The sequence below is a fragment of the Pan troglodytes genome, chromosome 2 (genome assembly GCF_028858775.2).
Source record: "Pan troglodytes isolate AG18354 chromosome 2, NHGRI_mPanTro3-v2.0_pri, whole genome shotgun sequence".
NCBI classification, from domain to species: Eukaryota; Metazoa; Chordata; class Mammalia; order Primates; family Hominidae; genus Pan; species Pan troglodytes.
In genome coordinates, this window is record NC_086015.1 from 85979012 (window position 1) to 86001873 (window position 22862).

Sequence of the window (22862 nt, forward strand, 5' to 3'; positions counted from 1 at the left end):
GATAATTTTACAGACATTAACTGCAAGTGAAATACCAAAACTGAAACCTAAGAAAAAGTACTGTATTATCTACAGAGCATAAATTTTGAACAAAATATTTTTAAAAAGCAATATGAGGCTAGGAAATGTATATTTATGTTACACAATTCAAAATCTACTTTCTAGCATTAAGGTCCATACCAGGAAAAACTCTCTCAAACCATGTATTTCCTATATTCTGACACCACAACAATCATCAACACAGAAGAGGACTTCTGTGACCAAAGGTATGGGAACTTCTCCCCACCACCAAGCAGCAGACACCAACTGGGTGTCCTCCAATTCAATCCTGACACAATCTACCAGGAGACAGTGTCAGATCCCACAGGTTGGGGGCTCAGTCCCCAAGACTGCCCCCCACACCAATAAACAGCAGTCACAAGTCTGGGCCTCCGGAACTTCAAGTTGGGATTCCCATGGTCCCCTCTTTGGGTTCAATTAGTTTGCTGGAGTGGCTCACAGAATTCAGAAAAGCACTTACTTACGTTTACCAGTTTTGTATAAAGGATATTGCAAAGGATACAGACAAAGACACGCATAGGGTAAGGTATGGGAGAAAGGGCAGACAACATCTTTTTTTTTTTTTTTTGAGGCGGAGTCTCGCTCTGTCACCCAGGCTGGAGTGCAGGGGTGTGATCTCGGCTCACTGCAACCTCCGTCTCCCAGGTTCAAGCGATTCCCCTGCCTCAACCTCCCCAGTAGCTGGGCCTACAGGCACCTGCCACCACACCCAGCTAATTTTTTTGTATTTTTAGTGGAGACAGGATTTCACCGTGTTAGCCAGGATGGTCTCAATCTCCTGACCTCGTGATCTCCTGGCCTTGGCCTCGCAAAGTGCTGGGATTACAGGCGTGAACCACTGAGCCTGGCCCAGGGCAGACAACTTCTATGCCCTCTCTGGGCAAGCCACCCCAATGTGTTCAGCTATCAGGAAGCTCTTGGAACCCAGTTCTCTTGGGTTTTTGTGGAAGCATGCCTTCCCCCAGGGTATGAGGCAGGACCCTCTCAGGGTAGAGTCTTAACAATCACAATCAGAAAGGTGGGGAAAGATTAGAGTCCTGCCTTGGAGCAGGTGGAAGGAAGAAGGAAGAAAGATTCTGTTTCCTGAGGCCTACCCTTAAAGTCTAACACACGCAGCATTTTAACGAAAGACTGTAACAAGGGACATGGGAATTATGAGCCATGAACCATGGATAAAAACCTAATATATAAAATATCTATTACATTTTAGGTATTATATATTATATTAGGTATGATATCTATTAGGTATAATATATTAGGTGTTATATATTATATATAATTTTATATATATATTATATATATATAGATATAGATATAGATATATAGATATATCTTACAACACGACAAGGTCTCTAACAGCAATCTCCTAAAATCCCAGAAGGTAAAGATGCTTTTCAGTAAAAATAATCCCATTAGGCATTATAGCAAAGCTCCATGATCCAGCACAATTGGGGCCAAAAGTTGGTATGTATGTTGAAAATATTAGTTAAAAGAGGGAGTAATAAAGTACACACACACACACAAAACAGTAAACATGTTATTTTAACTTAAAACCTAAATAGAAATATACATTTGCCCATCTTGTCACATAAAACTAAAGTTTGGGCCCTCTGATAAGGATTTTGTAGCATCTTTCTTATATGAACATACATCTCCAGTGCAACGTTTATAATTCCCAACTCCCTCTGGACAAAAATGAATGAAAGCTAAAAGGTTTATGTAAAATAATCTACATGCAAAAGTCAATTAGGTTTATATCTTTTCTTTTTAAGTTCATACTTAATTCAAAATACTTTTTACAACTTGTCCTTACTGAGATTTTTCCCAATATTCAATAACTTTCTTTCCTGTCATATTCATAGATCATCACTTTATATAAAATTATGATATAGAATTATAATGGGAAAAAGTAGCATGGATGGGATTGGGGGGGAAAACTGACACACAGTATAACTGGTAGAAGCAGAACTGTATACCTGTAGTAGACTATAGTCTACTACCTGTGCTCAGTATTCTGTGGGAATCAGTCAGCGGCATTTACAATGAAATCTGTTAAGCAAAAGTAAGTTCACTATGTCTAGTAAACAGAGATTGGTTAAGTAAACCTCCATTGTACATATACTCCATTGAAAGTGAACAACCCATTAGGTAAAATAAACTAAGATGGTGAGAGCAATGAAATCAGGTTGGAAAGCCAAAGGAAGTACTGCAAAACTTTCTACAAAACACTGTTTGCTGAATGCTTACTTTAGGTTCACATACGTCAAAGAGGTCACTTCTCAGCATAGGTACTGGTTTGGTTAACAAACCTAAAGCCTTGTGCCTTGTAGTTCGCTATCACTTTGCCAAAATAAACAGTTTCTAGAATCCCAAGGCTGCCTCCAAAAACCTGCTTTCTAGGAAAAATTTCCAATAAACTTAATTGAAGGGAAGCCACATAGCAAAAATGCATTAACAGAGAACCCAGAGGGAGTTGAAAATGTCTATTGGAACAAACGACTCCTTGAAGGTCTCTCTGAGTTCAGAAGTCAAGAAATCTTCTCAACAATCTGTCTGGATCACTACCCTGCCAAAACAATTCTCTTCCCACAAAAACTGTAAGATATCTAGAATATCAAAAAATATGGAAAGTTTACACTGTATACCACAAAGATGGGTCATACGTTATTGTTCCCAATTTTTCATGAGCCTTATATTAGTCAGGGTTCTCTTAGAGGGACAGAACTAATAGGATAGATATATAAAGGGGAGTTTATTAAGAATTAACTTACGCAATGGCAAGGTTCCACAATAGGCCATCTGCAAGCTGAGGGGCAAGGAGAGCCAGTCCAAGTCCCAAAACTGAAGAATCTGGAGTCTGACGTTCAAGGGCTGGAAGCATCCAGCATGGGATTAAGATGTAGGCTGGGAAACTAGGCCCTTATCTTTTTCAAATAGTTCTCCTGCTTTATATTCACTGGCAGCTGATTATATTGCGCCCACCAGATTAAGGGTGGATCTGCCTTCCCCAGTCCACTGACTCAAATGTTAATCTCTTTTGGCAACACCCACACAGACACACCCAGGATTAAAACTTTGTATCCCTCAATCCAATCCAGTTGACACTCAGTATTAACCATCACAAGCCTCCATAAAAGATGATTTGGCCTTCATGCCTCATTGACATAAGGCTTGGCCATGTTATTTGGCTAATGAAATGTGAGTGCAAATCACATATGTTACTTACAAGCTGAAGTTTTTAGAGCCATCCTAGAGTTTCTTCATTGCTCTTTCTCTCTCTCATGTGATCAGTGGCTCCCCATATTGGGGTTACTCCATTAACCTGTATTCTGGAGTGAATTTGACAGTTGCGGGAGAGCCACAGCTGACCACTACAGCGAAAATGAACAAGAAAGAGGCCTTTGTTGTTGTAAGCCATCAAAATGTTGGAGTTGTTTGTAAAATGTCATGCCACAGTGAAAGCTGACTAATAGAGACAAAAAAGATTAGATGAAGAAACAGAATCCAAAAGAAGCTGGTATCAGAATTATACCCCGAACCAGAAACGGCTTCCAACCAGTAAAAAATGATCGCTAATTTTCGTATCAGTGTTTCTCAGACTATGGTTATGTACCAATTACCCTTCTTAAAAAACTTTAATTTCACTATAGACCAATAATTATGTAAATAAAATTAATTATTCAAAAACTGAAAGAAAAAAGATTTAAAACTCAAGCCCAAATTTTTGTATTGTAATTATTAGATTCTATAGAAATAAAATGACCCTGCCAAATTGCTATCAACATTCCTAAATGCTTATTCCCAATTTCTGACAATATCACTGAAAACAGATTACAGTTCACAGAACCCACTGGTCCACAGAGCACATGTTGAGTAGCACGGTTTCAGAGCACGTGGGATTAAGAAATATGAAGGCTTTTATGACACTGAAAACTTATATAACTGAAAAAAAAATTATAGACAAAACTGGCCCAAAAAAACAGTTAAAAACTTCTTCTTGCTATCTTTCCCACTCTGCAAAAATATCAGTGGTTCCTTTTTCTATAGGCATAAAAATCAAGGTTTGTTTCTTTTTTCCTTTCTTTCAGTCTATCAGTGATAGACATTTAGGTTATTTGAAAGGTGCCTACCTCCCAGACTTAGTAATTTTAAATGAAATGCTTTCCGTTATAGCAAATAGGAACCCAATTATTTTATATTGACATATGTAGTTTACTGCCTTTCTCTCTTATTATCATCTAGATACTGGAAAGCAGCTAGTTATTTTCAATTATTTAGCAACCTGCAATAAACATGATTGAGAACCAAAACTCCAAGTGTATTTTAAATCACATCTAATTTTCTAAAGAATGAGTCTTTGCTGTATTGCAGATGATTCAAAGTTTTAGAAATTCATCTCAGCCCTTTAAAGTAGTTTCTAGTTTAACCAGAAAGACTTTTTCAGTGGTAAGAGTCCAATCCTGATGAATGTCAATATATATACACCATCCTTCTAGGTTGCTGCGGCAGCTGTTAGCTAAAAAAACTAGTTGTTTAAAAACGACTGGAAGAAAAAGAAATGATTGTTTTATTTTCTCTCAAATAAAGAAAAATATAAGTACTATATTTAAAGTGAAGCTGTTTTCCTAGTAGTTTTTTAAAATGTGGATGGCAAATCTGCCTTAGTTTTGGCAAAACAGACTATTTTACTTCTGCAAGGTTCAAATGCCTTTTGAAATTAACAGTAATTTTCTGAAATAAATAAAAAGACCTTTGCAAATAAGAGGGTTTTTTTTTAATACTGCCAATTAACATTTCTGTAGCACTGATTAAGGTACAAAATTTCTCACATTCACAATCTAGTTAGTACCTAGAGCAAACCAGTCAGGCAGTTAAAACAATTATGATCACATTTATCCCCAATAAGCCAGAGGAAGAACCATTGTTTAGAGAGCTCAACTGTGTTTTCAAACTCTAAATCCCATCATTTTTTATTTTACACACCAATTCATGATGATTTCTTTATTTTTTATTTGTATTTATCTATTTATTTTCTGGTAAAGATAGGGTCTATCTCTGTTGCCCAAGATGGTCTCAAACACCTGAATGATCCTCCCACCTCAGCATCCCAAAGTGCTAGGATTACAGATTATAGGTGTTAGCCACTGAACCCAGCAGGCAATTTCTTTCTTAAATAGCATTTATATTTGATTATTCTAAGTACCTGTAACTAAAATAGTCTCAGGTCAGTAGGCACAAAAAAAAAAAAAGAAAAAAAATCTTTCTTTTTGCTCAACTATTATTAGGAAAAAACGGATTTTATGTTAATAAGGGAAAAATAAAATACAGAATCCCTGGAGAGTGTGTGTGTGTGTGTGTGTGTGTGTGTGTGTGTGTGTGTGTGTGTGTGTGTGTGTTAAGGCATGGTTAGTTCAGTTATCTAAGAGTATATTTTCACGTAGGTTGTCATCACAATAAAAATTCTGTGTTCACTAAAGTCATACTGACCCACGTGTATATCTTTTTTTACAAAGAAACCTTCTAAATGCATCATTGGCTCAGAATTCAGGCTCCACTCTCAATTTTCAAATTGTTTGTTTGTTTTTGAAAGTCAAAGCCCATTAGTGAAAAAAAGTTGAGATCCCATTCACAAAGAGACTTTGAGATCCTATAACTTTGGACATAAAAAAGACATCCTTTCTTCTAAAAAAAGAAAATAAATTAGACATTTAAGTTTCCCAATATACTGCCTGTCCTTAACTATTTTCTGTCACAATTTCATTTACTGTAGTCTTTTCTTATCTCTTCAATAAAAATAAAGGCCCACCGATTACATCTGCTGCTTTTCATGCCCTTAGTTACTAAATATTTGTTGATTGAGAATCATTAAATGAATGTTATCACAAGGATATGTAGAAATTTGAAATTATGCAATTCATCTTTATAAAGAGTGGAATTTTAAAAGTCAATGTAAATTGGGATAAAAAGTTAACAGAGGACATTTTTACAATAAAATATGGGCCAGGTAATTTTAGTTTCCTGTTTACAAAACATTTTTTTAATTACTGTACTTTTAACAGTTAAGCATTAAGTCCAAGAACATAAAATTTTTAAATGCAATTCTACAAACACACACAGCACAACTTTTAATAAATGAGCAATAGTCATTATGACAGTTCACAAATCTGGTTTTCATATAGTCCCTTTCCTATATTTTTATGTTTATAGAAACTATTAAGTGGATTTCATCATAAATATGGGGGTGGGGGAACCAAATGCAACTATCAGATATTAATGGTGGTTCTTATAGTAGTTGGGTATCTTTACATAAAAATTTAACTTAAACATTCTTAATATCCTCAACCTCTGCATGGAATTTTAAAAAAGAAAACTAGTAGAATAGAATGCCTTGATTATAGGCAGATTTCTAAATGGTCTAGTAACAAAAAGTCAAGGCAGTCACTTAGAGAAGATGGGGAAATATTGTGTTTATGTAAAAGAAAAAATTATTAATAACAACCATGACTTAAGTGAGTAGTCTCTTATCCTCAAAATACATTTAATAATTACCATCAGGCCAAGCTAATCTGAATTATCAGATCTCGTGGTCTTTTACAAAAGTGTCCATGAAATTTTCTAACAACTCTCTAGACACATCTAATTTTTGGGACTACACCATGAGTTATTTTCAGTCCTTAGACCTGTACTTTCCAGTAAAGAAGCCAGTAGCTACAAGAGGCGATAGAGCACTTGAACTGAGGCTAGTGCAACTTAGAAACTGAATTTTATATTTTATTTTATCTTAAGTTATTAATTTAAATTTTAAAAGTGTTATTCAAGTCAGTTACTGGAAACCTCTTAATTTTGTTTGGAAAAAACTGGGTATATGAACATACTTTTAAACTGAAAATTTTATTAAACTTAAATTTAAATTAAGTGCAGTCTGCCCTCAAGTTGCACATCTACTGATTCAACCAATCTTAGATTGAAAATATTTGGAAAAGAAAAGTGGATGGTTGCATCTGTACTGAACACTTAAACAGTCTATTTTTTCTGGTCATTATTCCATAAACAATACAGTATAACAAATATTTATACAGCATTTACATTGTATTGGGTATTGTAAATAATCCAGACATGATTGAAAGTATAAGGGAAGATGTGCCTAGGTTATATGCAAATACTACATCATTTTATACAAGAGACTTAAGCGTCCTTGGATTTTGGTATCCACGAGAAGTTGTAGAACAAGTTCCCCATTGACACCGAAGGATTACTGTATTTGCAATGAAAACTTACCATCTTAATTAAGACTTGCTGTACCCAGATTTCAAAGATGTGGTACAAGAAAAGAATGAAATTCTCATCAATAAAATTTACATTGATTAAATATTAAAATGATAATATTTTATATACTAGGTAAATATAATTTATTATTAAATTTTACTCAACTGTTCTCCTTTCACCTTTTTAATATTGTTACTAAAATTTCTGAATTACGTAAGTGGCTTGCATTTTATTTCTGTTGGACAGTGCTGTCTTAGACAATGCATATTAATATAAAACCCAAAGTTCTGTTAAGTCAGGTTCCTTGAAGAATAATTTACATTGCATTAAAATTTGTTCTTTATACATGTACAGTTCTATAAATGTTGATAAATTCATACAATCAGGTAACCAGCACCACAATCAGGATATAAAACATTTTCACCACCCCAAAAAGTTCCCTCACGTCCCTCTGTAATCAACCTTTACCCACCACCCCAACCCCTGACAACAATGATCTGTTATCTGTCCCCACAGTTTTGCTGTTTCTAAAATGTCATAAAAATTGAATAATACAGCATGTAGACTTTTGAGCCCAGTGAAATCAAATTTTAAATATTATACCATTCTATGGTATTAAAGGATTATGATCATTTTGATATTCCTTTTCCTTGTATCAAGAACCTTTACCAAGGCCTATTTTTTCCAGTTATTCCACTTTCAAAACTGAACTTTCATCCTTGTCATCATTCTAGTAATGTATTTACCCTTCAAGAATAAAACTTAGTAGATTGTATTACAGTTATTTACATTACAGTCCTTCCTCCCACCAGACTCTAAGCTAGAAACCTGACTTTGCTTTCCATAGCGTTAACTCTGTCTAGTGGAGTTAACAGTGCAAATGACAATGCTGAGAAGATATTTCCTACTGTGTTCTAAAACAAGGTAAAGGAAAAAAAGAAATGAGTGATGGAGGTTACACCCCAGATTAGATATCTACTTTTACTGAAGACTCCGAAAAGAGTATAAGGCTATACAGAGGATCCAAGAACTATGATGCCAGCCAGCCAGGTGTGAATGCTAGCGGAGCTTTATGCCAATATTTTTACCTGGATTGCTATTGGTTTTGTCAGAGCTTGCTAACAAAGTAAAGTAAATTTGGAGTTGTCTTCCTAATAGCATTTTTCTCATAAACCTTGTTATTTCTAGTACATGATTTTACAGAACATAAAGTCTTTCAAGAATACACATATCACATTATAACAGAAACAGCTGCACCATACAAAGAGCTTAATAAATTCTAAGGCTCTATCTGAAAAGTCTGATATTTATTTGTAATCATTAATGTTCATATGGTTAAATACATGAAATATAAGAAATATATGTATTAAATAGTTAATAAGATATTACTATTTAGTTCAATGCTTTCAAGTACTTACTAAAATCTCCAGTAAGAAAAACTCCTTCTGCTCCCGGGGCCCATTCTTTGCAGTATAAACCACCATCAGCACATCTGTGGACGCCAAATGATTCATAGCCTCTGGAAAACTTATCAATACCACCTTCATTTTCTCCAATGTTCTTCAAAATTTGGCTAAACTGCTTATACCTTTGAAGAAGTATGAAAGAAAATGAGTTAGAAAATTAAATAGTCTTCTAGAAAAGCTACTGTAATTAAGTAACTGCTTTAGTCTTATTCAGGGAAAAAAAAGACATTATTAAAGAGGAATAATATAAATAATTTCATTTATTAGTAGAGGTTACCTGGTAGGATAAAATCATTCTTATTTAAAATAAACTGAGCTAATCTAACTAGCATTTTTTGTAACTTCAAGCACTGGTATGAGAGAGGAAATATGATGGTTATACTATTTCATGAATTTTTTTAAAAACTAGCATTATAGCAACTTCCAAGTCAAGACAGTGTAATGGAACAGACTCTCTACATCTCTCTCCTCTGATTCCTAAGAAAATGAAATAACACAGTCAAAATTCAGCAAGAAAAATAAAATTAGCCTACTGCAGGGTTTGGCAAACTTTTCCTGTAAAGGGGCAGACAGCAAATATTTTAGGCTTTGTCAGCCATATGGTCTCTGTCACAGCTACTCGAGGGTGTCTCTGAAGTACGAAAGGGGCCATGGACAAAAAGTTAATGAGTGGGTGTGGCTGTGTTCCAATAACACTTTATTTACAAAAAACAGGTGGTGGGCCAGATTTGGCCTGCAGCCTTTTCCTTCCCTAAAGCAACTAAGCATGTCAAGAACATACACCATATCAAAGCACAAAAGCCAGTGGCCACAAGAAGAAATCACAGATTCCTAAGCAGGACAAAGAACAGCACATGCCTGCTCCTGACCCTCTCCCAGTTCCCCTGGATCAGGTACTGGTACACCAAAAAGTACTACCCTATTTTCATTAGTATCCCCTATATCCAGTAAGAAACAAACTAGGAAAAACTTGGTAAAACTGGAGAAGTAAACCATGTGCCAGGTGCTCTATGTCAGAAGTGAAGGTTCCAGAACTATACAATGAACTAGGCAATGCCAATAAGCTTCTCTACACCTCCCCATACCCTCAGGGGTAAGGAATCTTTCCCAGAAACATGGCAGGAATCAAGGCACGGGATGTCCAGGGAATATACAAAATTTGAGATGCAGAATAATGAACCACATCTCAACTTAGCTACGTAGAAAATGGACCTTTTTACAAATACTTCACATTATACAACTTAATTAAAAATAAACTCAAAAGAATAAGAGCTGAAAGATTATATGACAACAGAATGAAAAGTAAAAGACTGCAGACTTAAGGAAATAAATGGAGGAATAAAGTATATCAATAGATAATGATGAGTTAGACTCAACAAAAAAAAGTACATAGTATAGCAAAAATAGCAAATTATTAAATGAATAAATAATTGAGAATTGAAATAATTAAAGAAAAACAATGAATTTGAATATATTAAAAAGAACCTAAGAGATACCCAACATAGACAAAAAAAAATGATCCAAATATGGATATAGCTGCTGACTGAAAAATAAAACCAAATAAAATGAATATAGAAGATATAAAACTGGAAAATTATCCTAAAGAATTAAATCCACATATTAAAAAGAGCATACAATGTTTTAAGCAAGGTTTGGGAAACAAACACACACAAAATGTATCCCAATTTAAGCAACTGAAATTCAAAAGATAAAAGAAATGAGTCTATACACAACCAGGCAGAAAAAGGCAACATTAATTAAAAACCAAAAGATAAAGCCAACTCCACACAATTCTAGGAAGGAAAAGTAATCTAGGAATATCCTAGGAGACAAGTTTCTATTCATATCTAAGGGATTTTTTAAATATTGTCAAATTTAAAATTGAGTTTTAGTCAATGACACTAATGAACCATTCTAGAAGAAAAATAAGCTACTTTCCATTTTTCTAAATGGCAATTAAAAATTAAAAACAAACACATACAAGACTGAACAGTTATTGTAGGAGTGTGTCTAAGAACTGACTCCTTAAATATAGAACCTTGGCTAGACAACTGTGGAACTGTGTGAATGTGATCATGAAAAAAGGATCTCAACTGACTAAAAATATCATATTAAAAAAAGGCATGAGTGAAAGGGGGATGAAATTTTGTAGCAGAGAGTCACTCAACACAGAGTAAAATTTAAGGTTGTCATCATTATACTTTTTAATTTCTTTATTAATCTTAGATGAGCATTTAAGAAATAACTATTTAAGGTAAAGAAATTTGTATATGAATTCCAATAATTTCTTCTTTCCATTTCACTTTAGTTTCATTGTTTAAAGTTAACAGACATTTATTTTCTCATGTCTCATTATAGTATTTCTATCAAGCATTTTCTCTAACCTGCTATCTAAAGATAGGCATATAAAAATATCAAGAATGATATACCCTTAATATCAGTGGGATTATTTTGGTGAGGTTTCTTTTTACTTTCTCTGTTGCATTGCTCTAATCACGTATAACAAATAACTACCATTTAAAAAAATGAAGTACAGTTTTCCTAAAACTATAATTTTTCACATTATTAACACAGTAACATAATTTTATATAATATTCATAGGAATTTTACTGAGTATGTAAAACTAGATTTATAAAATTTGAGGAACTGAAAGCATTTGAAATAGATCTACGGAGAAAAACTGAGTTTCTGAAATAGTATTAAGCAGAAGTAAAAATTCAGTATGTGATGAAAGGGCATTTCAAAACCGTAAGAAAAGGATGGCTTATTCAATAAAATATTGAAATCTATAAGTTTGTCATAAAAAAGTAGATCTCTAAAACCAAAATAACTTCCAGAGAAATCAAATTTATAAACTTTAATATTTTAAAAATAAGTAAGTCCAAGAGATCATGGAAAATGAAATACAAGTGGCCAATAAACATTGGAAACAATGATCAAACTCATATATAACTAAAGAAGTGCAAACCTAAACTTCAAAATTCAATTTTCCACCTAAAAGACCCAGAAACATATGATAGTCTATATGGATGGGATATGGTTCAGGAGAAAAGACATTTTCAAATGCTCTTGGTTGAAATATAAATTAGAAAACAATTTGGCAACAGCTATGAAAATTTCAAAAATCACACTCTTCAAGTAAGTAACTCTATTTTTAGAAATTTGTTCTTTGGATATACATCACACAAAGATGCAAAGACATCTATGTATATAATAATATTTATTCTTTATGGCACTATTTATACTACAAAACCATGGAAAATAACCCACCTTCGCAACAATGGGAAACTAGGTGAATAACTGTGGAATATCCAAATAATAAATTATATGACAACCATCAAAAAAAATGAGGTAGGGCAAAATGTGCTGATATGGAATCCTGCCTGAAATAATCCCAGTCTCACAGATAGTTTTATTCAAGGGGACATAAACTGAAGCACCCCAAGGAGCCAGGCCAGGCAGGTGTAACAATTATGAGGAGCTGACCCCACACAAGAAACACAAAATTGCAAAGCTGATGATAATATAATTAAGGAAAACAAGGCAGAAAGAAACTGTTGAGATGGAAAGTACAAGCCTCATCTAAAAGCACAGCCTCTATTTAATACTTACACCTCATTGCTGCGTAGCATAGTTTGTCCAATCATGTAATTATTCAAGAACATAAAAAAATACAGATTTTTCTATGAACTCTTCCTAAGTTAAACAGTGGCAACTGTTTCAAAATACTTAAAATACTTACCTAGACGAACAAACTAGATATGCAGGCCTGATGGAATACCATACGCAAACTCTTTAAATCATATGAGAAAAGGTTCTTTGTGTGTGTGTTTTTTTAACCTCTTCCCAATATCAGTCATCTATACTTCTTGGAATATGGAAATGCTAATCCATATTATGTAAGCAATAACAGGCAATAAAATGATCAAACAGTGTGGAACAATCAACAAAACAAAAACTGAACTTAGGGTAAAAAATATACACACACATACACCCTCATAATACAAGGAAAACTACTGATTTTCCAGAAAGGTATAACGTTGGGAGGATAAACAAATGTGGTAATAATTTTACTTTCAATGTTGGTATAATACCTTATGATAAATTTTTAGATTTATGTAAAGTTTAAGTTTAAAAAATAAACATTTTTAGGAAGTTTCTTAAAGTATTTTCAAACGTCCCATTTAGTAAAATTTCCATGGAACCACGATTATAGCATTATATTACTTTAACTAAGTATCTTGACTTCCCTCAAGGTCAGCCCTACAGCTTCTGATACAGAAATACACATTGTACTTTGAAATCATTGTGGCTCAAAAAGGAAAATGCCTGAGGATACAGCAAGCTCATCATGCCTGTGCCCTCTCCTACTACAGTCATCTCTCCTAATATTTTGCTATGAATTTAGAGGATATTTAAAAACTAGGTCAAATTTTTGGTAACCAAGAACATAAAATGAAACTACTACAGGAACTAGCATTTTGTATAGATATAAAGAACTGTTATAAAAATTATCAGATGTGACGTCTATATCAATGTTTTAAATCCTCTGTTACATAGGAAGAGACAGAGGCAAACATAAAGACATAAATTGTCCAAGATCAAGAAGGTAATAAGCAATAAGGACATCACACATCATTAATCACAAAAGGTAGATTTCAAGTTAAATCTCAAATTAAAAGTCATATTTCACTTTTAAAGAAAGTTATTTATGTTGTTTTACTCTTAAGGTAATTAATTTTTTTTTAAATTAATTAATTTATTTTTTTTTTGAGACGGAATCTCACTCTGTTGCCCAGGCCGGAGTGCAGTGGCGTGATCTCGGCTCACTACAAGCTCCGCCTCCCAGGTTCACGCCATTCTCCTGCCTCAGCCTCCCGAGCAGCTGGGACTACAGGCACCCACCACCACGCCCGGCTTATTTTAAGGTAATTAATCTTATAATTATATTTAGCCTTATAATTATATTTAATTAATTTAATCTTATATTTAAGAGAATCAGGGGTAGCTGATATTAGCTTTATTTCTAGAAATAGTCCACGTTCAAATCCTAACTCTGTTACACACCATATGTGACTCTGAATAAGTCCCTTAATCTCCTTTTTCCTAATTTTTTTAACATGTTAATTGGGGGCTCGGGGGAACCTCATAGATTGTAAGGAATCAATGAAACAGCAGGAGCATTACCCGCAATATTCAATAAATGGTGGCTGGAACTTTTCTCCACCTCGAAGTGGCAACACTATAGTGTACTTTTTACTTTATCAATGTTCTTTTACTTATTACACTTGCTTAGATTTTAAAATACATATTAGCTATTAGCAACATTACGATTTTTCCCAAGTTCCAAAAGTGTTTAAGAATGCTTTCCACTTTTTTCCTGGAATAGAAAAATACAAATATAAATACACTAACAAATATCACACACTCCAAATTGATTTGAATATGTGAGTTATGGAAAGTCTGGAAGAAAATAAAGTTGACTGGACTACCCAGGGTGGGATGGAGGGGCGGCAGGGAGTTACTACTAGGAGATAGGTATGAAAACAAAATGAAACAAACTAAAATCTTTGCTCTCCTGGAAGGCAGTTGGTTCATCCCAGATCAGTACTGAAGCTCTAATTACAGAAAGGATTGTGAACACAGGAGATATCTCAGCAGAAATGGATCATCCCTTACCTGGAAATGTATTGAGTATAGAATCCATTCTCAAGTGCTTCTGAGCAGGCCAGAAACCCAAGAAACACACGAGGAAAACTCCTTTTTTAATAGCTGATTTTTAAGATTTTATTTTGTCATTTGCTTCCTATGGGAGGCTTGGATTAGAAGCAAGAAAAAGCACAGAAGTAAAACTTCAAGAGAAATTTTTAATAGCTCAAAAAGGGGAAAATAGGGTTAAAGAAGTGGAGAGTTGAAAATTTTTGGAAGGGTAAAAAAGCTCTCCAACTTTCCAGCACCATTTATTAAATAGGGAATCCTTTCCCCATTTCTTGTTTTTGTCAGGGTCGTCAAAGATCAGATGGTTGTAGATGTGTGGTATTATTTCTGAGGGCTCTGTTCTGTTCCATTGGTCTATATCTCTGTTTTGGTACCAGTACCATGCTGCTTTGGTTAGTGCAGCCTTGTAGAAAGCTGAAACTGGATCCCTTCCTTACACTTCTACAAAAATTAATTCAAAATGGATTAAAGACTTAAATATTAGATCTAAAACCATAAAAACCCTAGAAGAAAACCTAGGCAATACCATTCAGGACATAGGCAGGGGCAAGGACTTCATGTCTAAAACACCAAAAGCAATGGCAACAGAAGCCGAAATTGACAAATGGGATCTAATTAAACTAAAGAGCTTCTGCACAGCAAAAGAAACTACCATTGAAGTGAACAGACAACCTACAGAATGGAAGAAAATTTTTGCAATCTACTCATCTGACAAAGGGCTAATATCCAGAATCTACAAAGAACTCAAACAAATTTACAAGAAAAAAACAAACAACCCCATCAAAAAGTGGGCGAAGGATATGAACAGATACTTCTCAAAAGAAGACATTTATGCAGCCAACAGACACATGAAAAAATGCTCATCATCACTGGCCATCAGAGAAATGCAAATCAAAACCAAAATGAGATACCATCTCACACCAGTTAGAATGGCGATCATTAAAAAGTCAGGAAACAACAGGTGCTAGAGAGGATGTGGAGAAATAGGAACACTTTTACACTGTTGGTGGGACTGTAAACTAGTTCAACCATTGTGGAAGACAGTGTGGGGATTCCTCAAGGATCTAGAACTAGAAATACCATTTGACCCAGCCATCCCATTACTGGGTATGTACCCAAAGGATTATAAATCATGCTGCTATAGACACATGCACATATATGTTTATTGCAGCACTATTCACAATAGCAAAGACTTGGAACCAACCCAAATGTCCATCAGTGATAGACTGGATTAAGAAAATGTGGCACATATACACCATGGAATACTATGCAGCCATAAAAAAGGATGAGTTCATGTCCCTTGTAGGAACATGGATGAAGCTGGAAACCATCATTCTCAGCAAACTATCACAAGGACAAAAAACCAAACACTGCATGTTCTCACTCATAGGTGGGAACTGAACAATGAGAACACTTGGACACAGGAAGGGGAACATCACACACCAGTGCCTGTCGTGGGGTGGGGGGAGGGGGGAGGGATAGCATTAGGAAATATACCTAATGTAAATGACGAGTTAATGGGTGCAGCACACCAATATGGCACATGTATACATATGTAATAAACCTGCACGTTGTGCACATGTACCCTAGAACTTTAAGTATAATAAAAATAAATAAATAAATAAATAAATAAAAAAGCTCTCCAACTCAGTCTTTAAAAAGACTGCAGGTGTCTCACAGAAACTTTCTTTCTTAAGTGAAAAATAACCAAAATATACAAAATTATTCATATATTAAGGCTGCCAAATGAAGGTTAACCATTCGAGACTTTAAAGTGAGTATTTTATGTTCCTCAATCAGGGCAATTATTCGACAAAAATACCCAACATACTTATTGCAGGATAAACATATTTATTGTGTGCTAATAATTCAGTAACGTGAAACAAGACCCTTCTTGTAAGATGTTCATCCGTGCAATGGGAAACAATGTCCAACTCATGACAGGACAAGCCTGAGATAAGCAAGTGTTCACAGAAGAATGAGCAAGACCAGGAAGAAACTAGTGATTTTGACTGGAAGAAGAGATTAGGAGAAGGCTTTAGGGAGTAGCTGGCATTTGTGCTGTATCTTGAAGGATGAGTAGTACATTTTGACAGCTGGAGAAAAGACAGAGAAGCGCATTACATGTGTAAAAATTGGATGCTTCTTGACGACATGACGACTAGCTGTGTGTAGTCAGAGCAGGAGAAAGTGGAGTATTCCAGTGGCCAATTGGGATGAAAAAGATTGTCTGCAATCAGATAATAAGTGGAATAAAACATAAAATCCTTAAAAACTTTACAGAGGAGATAACTGATATGATCAGAGACATGTTTTACAGGGAGCAGTTTGAACGATGAATTTTATTAGGCAGAGTCCATAAATTAATAAAGTATTTATTAAGTAAACGATTAAGCACAGATATTGGCAGATCCTCCTCTTAGACAAGAGTGAGCAATGAAAAGAATTTTTTAAATGACATCATGGTACACATGGTTTCTTATTTTCGAAAACTATTTCTTATTTTTAAAATGTTGTAAATGTCATCAAATCACCAAATGCATCTATTTTCAAAATCCTACATAAATTTTCAGTGGCATTTCCAATCTGTATTCAACTTAGCATACACTCTTCACTTCATCTATCAGAAAACAGTAGAAATGAAACTGAGCAAAGGTGACAAGGAATAGTGAAATCCATCTATTTATTATACAAGCATTACTGAGAGTCTACTGTATATCCAGTACTATGCTAGTCACTGAGAATATAGAGATAAAAGACATTATAAAGTCCACAACTTGAAGATATTCTCTGTTATGTATGGGAGACCGTAGAAGAGAAAGCAAGGAGTAGGACAGCATTACATAAGTTACTGATAAAGACAACCAGAAAAGAGAATGTAATTCTGAATGTAATTCTTTCCTTTGAACTAAACTAAATGGTATTCTTCGCTTTGAAATTCCACAAAGACTGGGAAAATTATCTATTTTGAACCCTGATGTCTTCCTAGTACATACAATACTGGCACATAAGTTAAGTATTCAATGAACAAATATTTAGTGAGCATCAATTATCCATCAGATTCTTTCAATGGTGAGAAAATGGTTAGAGTTAGGTTTAAGATTATGATTATTATGTTTAAATTTGAATCCTAATCCTACTGCTTACCAACTGTAACTAAATTTTCTAATCTGAAATAAGAATAATAATGGAACTTACCTTATAAGTCTGCTTTGAAAATCAAATGAAATAATGTACCTAAACTTTTTAGCACAATATCTTTCATGTAAAATAATGAATACACTATTAATTAATGTATTCAATAAGATTGATGGAAATGAGATAAACAGAAAAATTAATAGACTATTAGAATATAAAAAAGATATAATTCCTGTAACTATATTAGATATAATATAGGTGGCTTCCTGATTTAGTCAGTCCCACTGGCTCTCCTTGTACACTTGCTTGACTGGCCCTATAGAGGTTGTGGCTTGCAAGCAGCTATCTGAAGAGGCCAGATACTGCATGTCTTGATCAGTTTGAACTGTTATAACAAATAGACTGGACGGTTTAAAAAACAAGCATTTATTTCTTATAGTTCTAGAGGCTGCGAAGTCCAAGACTGAGAACCAGCAGATCCAGCGTTTGGTGAGGGCACTCTTCCTTGTTTTCTGATGGCCACATTCTCATTGTATCCTGACATGGTAGACAGGAAAGGGAGGAAACAACCTAAACACTCCCCAATCTCTTCTTATAAAGCCACTAATCACGTCAGGAGAGGGCCACTCTTGTGATCTAATTAATCACCTCCCACAGGTACCATCTCCAAATATCATCACATGATGGATCAGAGTTTCAACATTTACGGTCTGAGTGGATATAAACATGTAGTTCATAGCAAAATAAAATGAATGTGTAGAAGAATAAAGGCTCCAAAGGACAAACTTTGACCATTATGAGACAGAAAATGGGAAGAAGTCCTTAGATAAATTCCTCACTCTTCCTCTTTAACATCCTGTGTGACCAAATGACCAGCTATAAAAGGAGATATATCCTCTCACTTGAGAATTCAATGCATCAGCTCAGGTGTCTATCAAGATCAAATGTATACAGATCTGCACAGGTGAATAATAAACTGGGGATGTGATGACCCAGTGGAGACCGCCTGTTCCAGGAGTGAAAACACAAACCTCTCACTGTTCTTCAAAATGACTGCAAACTACTCTGTGCAAACTACTCCTAACTGATTAAAAGTGAGTTGCAGACAGTTAATTCCCACCATTTCACTTCTGCTCAAACTGCAGGTCGGTGGTTTTTCACTCAAGCAGCTTTTCCCACTATTATAATCTTGATCAATGCCTAGGTTCACGAGATTTGAAACTAGCTATTAAATGAGTTGTTTCACATATGGAATTACTCTAAGACTAATTGGTATATACCACCTACTATGTGCCAGGCATGGTATACACAAGAAAGAATAGATTCACAAATAAAAGACTGAGTTATATATTGCTAGTCCCATTAGCAACTGACCTTCAATTTTCACTTAACAATCTCAGAATTTCTGCTTCCTCATTTATAAAAAGGAACGATAATATCATTGATGTCTAGGTGGCTGTGGTTATATATAACCAGCCCACAAAAAATAAATTATTTTATGACACGTTACATCTTTCTTTTTAAAAAAAATAAGAAATGAAGATCTCATTTAGTTGTAAATTATTAACTACTTTCAGCAAATCATTAGTCTCCAATTTCTAAGTAGAAAACTTAAAACATGAAAAAACTGGAATTGTTCTGCTATGCTAATTTTAATACAAAAATAAAATTTAAACATTAATCCCATTACAAGCATACATTGTTATTAATTTTAATCTTTTTAAATTTTATTCATATTGTACCATCTCTAAAACACAATCAAATGCATTGTGACCAATCTAATAAACACATCCTCAGTCCACATTTAAGAAAAAATTGTTAGTCTCTTATTTTCTGATGTGAAGGAATAAAAGCTAATTAAGTCATAGTTTTGTTCTTACTTAGTCTAAAGTTAAGTGCAATGAAAATTGGCTACTTTCAGTCTCAAATTAATAAAATATATAGAGAAGTTATGGTTATGAAGAGATCATTAAGTATTTGGTGGGGGAGGAAGTATGAGGTAAATTCAAAATTATTATCTTTTAAAAGTTGCTACTATTTAAAAGAGTGTCCCAAAAGTAAATAGCGGCTGTTATTTGTTAAATATTCTTTCTTAATTTCTGGCACTGGGCCATAGATGTGAGGGGGTCAAGGGAGATCACTGCTAAGATCTTTCTAGGTCTAAATCCTATAAAATCAAGAAAAGAAAAAGAAATGTTCTTATTCAATTAACAAAAAACTGGACAAAGTCCATTTAGTGGTACCATTTAGAAATCCTTAAAACTCCATTTCTTTTAACAATAAAGTATTTATTTATACTACATTATTCTACATTCAGAATAATGGAAATACTATCACGTTTAGTGACACAACTTAAAGAACCTACTATAAAGCCATTAATGTAAACATATTTTGACTTAACAGATTAATTAGAATAAATTTAACAAAATATAGCTAGAAATTAATTTTAATCACTGTGCCTTGTCTCTTGGTTGCAAGCAAATTAATAATATATTGCCTTTACAGTTTACTGAGGTATGATTAATGGTCAATATTAAAATTTCTAGAGTCTTCTGGCAAAGTGAAAACCTGACTGCCTAACAAACGCTCACACATACACACATCTGAATGCAATAAATCAGAGTTACTGAAGGTGAGCCCTGTGAGATGGCCCATCTGGTCAGGCCTGGAAGTGTCAAGTATTGTCCCAAGCACTTTAAGCTGCCAGCCTCTTTATCAGCCACTCTCTTTCCAGTCACGCTCCTGTTCAGGTCTTTGCTACATGCTCTGCTGATTACCTTGGAAAAGGGCAATGCTGTAACTGTTCAACTGACCTTTCAGTTTATTTTCTCTTGTGTAATATGAAACATGAGCTAACACAGTCTTAGTCTACTGATTTCTAGGAAGCATTCTGACTTAATGTTTCACCAGCTCTTGGCTCAAATAACACTCTGCTCTTCTGTATTCAGGTTTCTCTTTTTGGAAAAATTACGTGGCAAAGACCAGAGGTATGGGCTAGACAGACAGAAGCTTTAGGTCCTCTGCAAGGTGGACCACATCTGCACAGTAGTATGCTCCTGAGAATGTATGGTCAACTAACTTGCTGAAAAGCAATTCCAATCTTTTAAGTCATCACTAGGATATTGTTCTTAATGTGACTTTCATTGTATCCATGAATAGTTTCAAAGTGATGATGCTTATGTCTTTTCTGTCTTTCAATATGGATGTTACAGTTACTCAAACTGTCAAAAATGCTATCCTCACCATGGGAAAAACAAAATGGAGAGGGAGGTTAAAGAATCGAAAGGTCCACACTCTAGACCCAACTCTAAGATACTAGCAATGTGACCTTTGGAAAGATGAATATCCAAAGTTTTAGGTTCTTCTTCTACAAAATGAAGAAGTTGAATTGAAAGGTTCCACCTATAATCTATACTCTAAACTTCTTTGATTCTTATTTGGGTGCTAAAATTTTCCCAACCCAAAAAGAAAAAAAATGTACCCCAACACAAAGGTTATTTTGCACATTTCCCACATAAACCAAAAAGTACATATTTTACCATGTACAAGAAACATGTTACATTTATATTTTTTCTTAAAATAAAATGCAGGGTATAAACCACTTATGAAATATAAAAGACACAGGAAATTTTATTTATTTATTTATTTATTTATTGAGAAGGAATCTTACTCTCTAACCCAGGCTGGAGTGCAGTGGCACAATTTCAGTTCACTGCAACCTCCACCTCCTGGCTTCAGGCGAATCTCCTGACTCAACCTCCCGAGTAGCTGGGACTACAGGCGTGCGCCACCACGCCTGGCCAATTTTGTATATTTTAGTATAGGTGGGGTTTGACCATGTTGGCCAGTCTGGTCTCAAACTCCTGACCTCAGGTGATCCACCCGCCTCAGCCTCCCAAAGTGCTGGGATTACAGGCGTGAGCCACTGTGCCTGGCCAACACAGAAAATTTTAAAAAGAGAAATAATCTGGACAGAAAAAATAATAATAATTTATAAATATTACAAATTGTAAATTATAATGACCAGTATCTTATGGAGTACTTACTATGTTCCAGGCATAGTAAGTACTTAAAGAAAGCTTACTTAAGCTCTCACAATAACCCAACACCGGCAGAAGTAGCATTATTCCTATTGCACAGATGAGAAAACTGAAGAGGTTAAGCAATCTTGCTCAAGGTCACACAGCTAGTCTGTGTGTGAAGCTGAAATATAAACCCAAGATTTTACCTCCAAAGCATTGGTCCTTGACCATTCTTAATATCACTCCAATAAGTTTGTTTTGTTTGTTTTGTTTTGTTTTGTTTTTTGAGATGGAGTTTTGCTCTTGTTGCCCAGGCTGGAGTGAAATGGCACAATCTTGGCTCACCGCAACCTCCGCCTCCTGGGTTCAAGTGATTCTCCTGCCTCAGCCTCCCTAATAGTTGGGATTACAGGCATGCACCACCACACCCAGCTAATTTTGTATTTTTGTAGAGACGAGATTTCTCCACGTTGGTCAGGCTGGTCTCAAACTCCTGACCTCAGGTGATCCGCCCACCTCGACCTCCCAAAGTGCTGGGATTACAGGAGTTAGCCACCGCGCCCTGCCCACCCCAGTAAGTTTTGCAGTTTACAGTTTACCAGCTGACTTAATCTTGTATACTCAGTTTAAATTACTTGTTACTTAGCATGTCTTAAATAATTTTAATAAGTTGAACCATTGAAGAAAAAAAATTCTGCTCTAGGTAAGTGTGATACAACTGGTCAAAAATAAAATTGGTGGAAAACTCACTTGAAAAACATTAAAATGTATCACTTACAGTAAGTGAACAAATTCACAAAGTATGTTAACTTTTCCTATTTTATTTTTGGGATTTCGGTTTTTTTGTTCGTTTGGTTGGTTGGTTTTGAGACAGAGTTTTATTCTGTCTTGCAGGCTGGAGTGCAGCAGTGTGATCCTGGCTCACTGCAACCTCCTCCTCTCTAGCTCAAGCGATCCTCCCACCTCAGCCTCCCAAGTAGCTGGGATTACAGGCACGTGCCACCATGCCCAACTAATTTTTGTACTTTCAGTAGAGATGGGGTTTTGACATGGTGGCCAGGCTGGTGTCAAACTCCTGACCTCAAGTGATTCACCTGCCTCAGCCTCCCAAAGTGCTGGGATTACAGGCATGAGCCACCATGCCCAGTCTTATTTTATTTTATACAGTCAACAAAGAGAAAGAGACACATAT

At 34.9% G+C, this 22862-nt stretch overlaps 1 protein-coding gene across 1 annotated transcript in view; it reads right to left on the reverse strand.

Moving 5' to 3' along the window:
* The window catches only part of GBE1 (1,4-alpha-glucan branching enzyme 1), a 275660-nt gene that overhangs the window by 208920 nt on the left and 43878 nt on the right, over window positions 1–22862 (reverse strand). The window contains exon 2 of the mRNA XM_054680807.2: window positions 8745–8914. Within this exon, the coding sequence (XP_054536782.1) occupies window positions 8745–8914 (170 nt within the window). The remainder of the gene's footprint in view (window positions 1–8744; window positions 8915–22862) is intronic.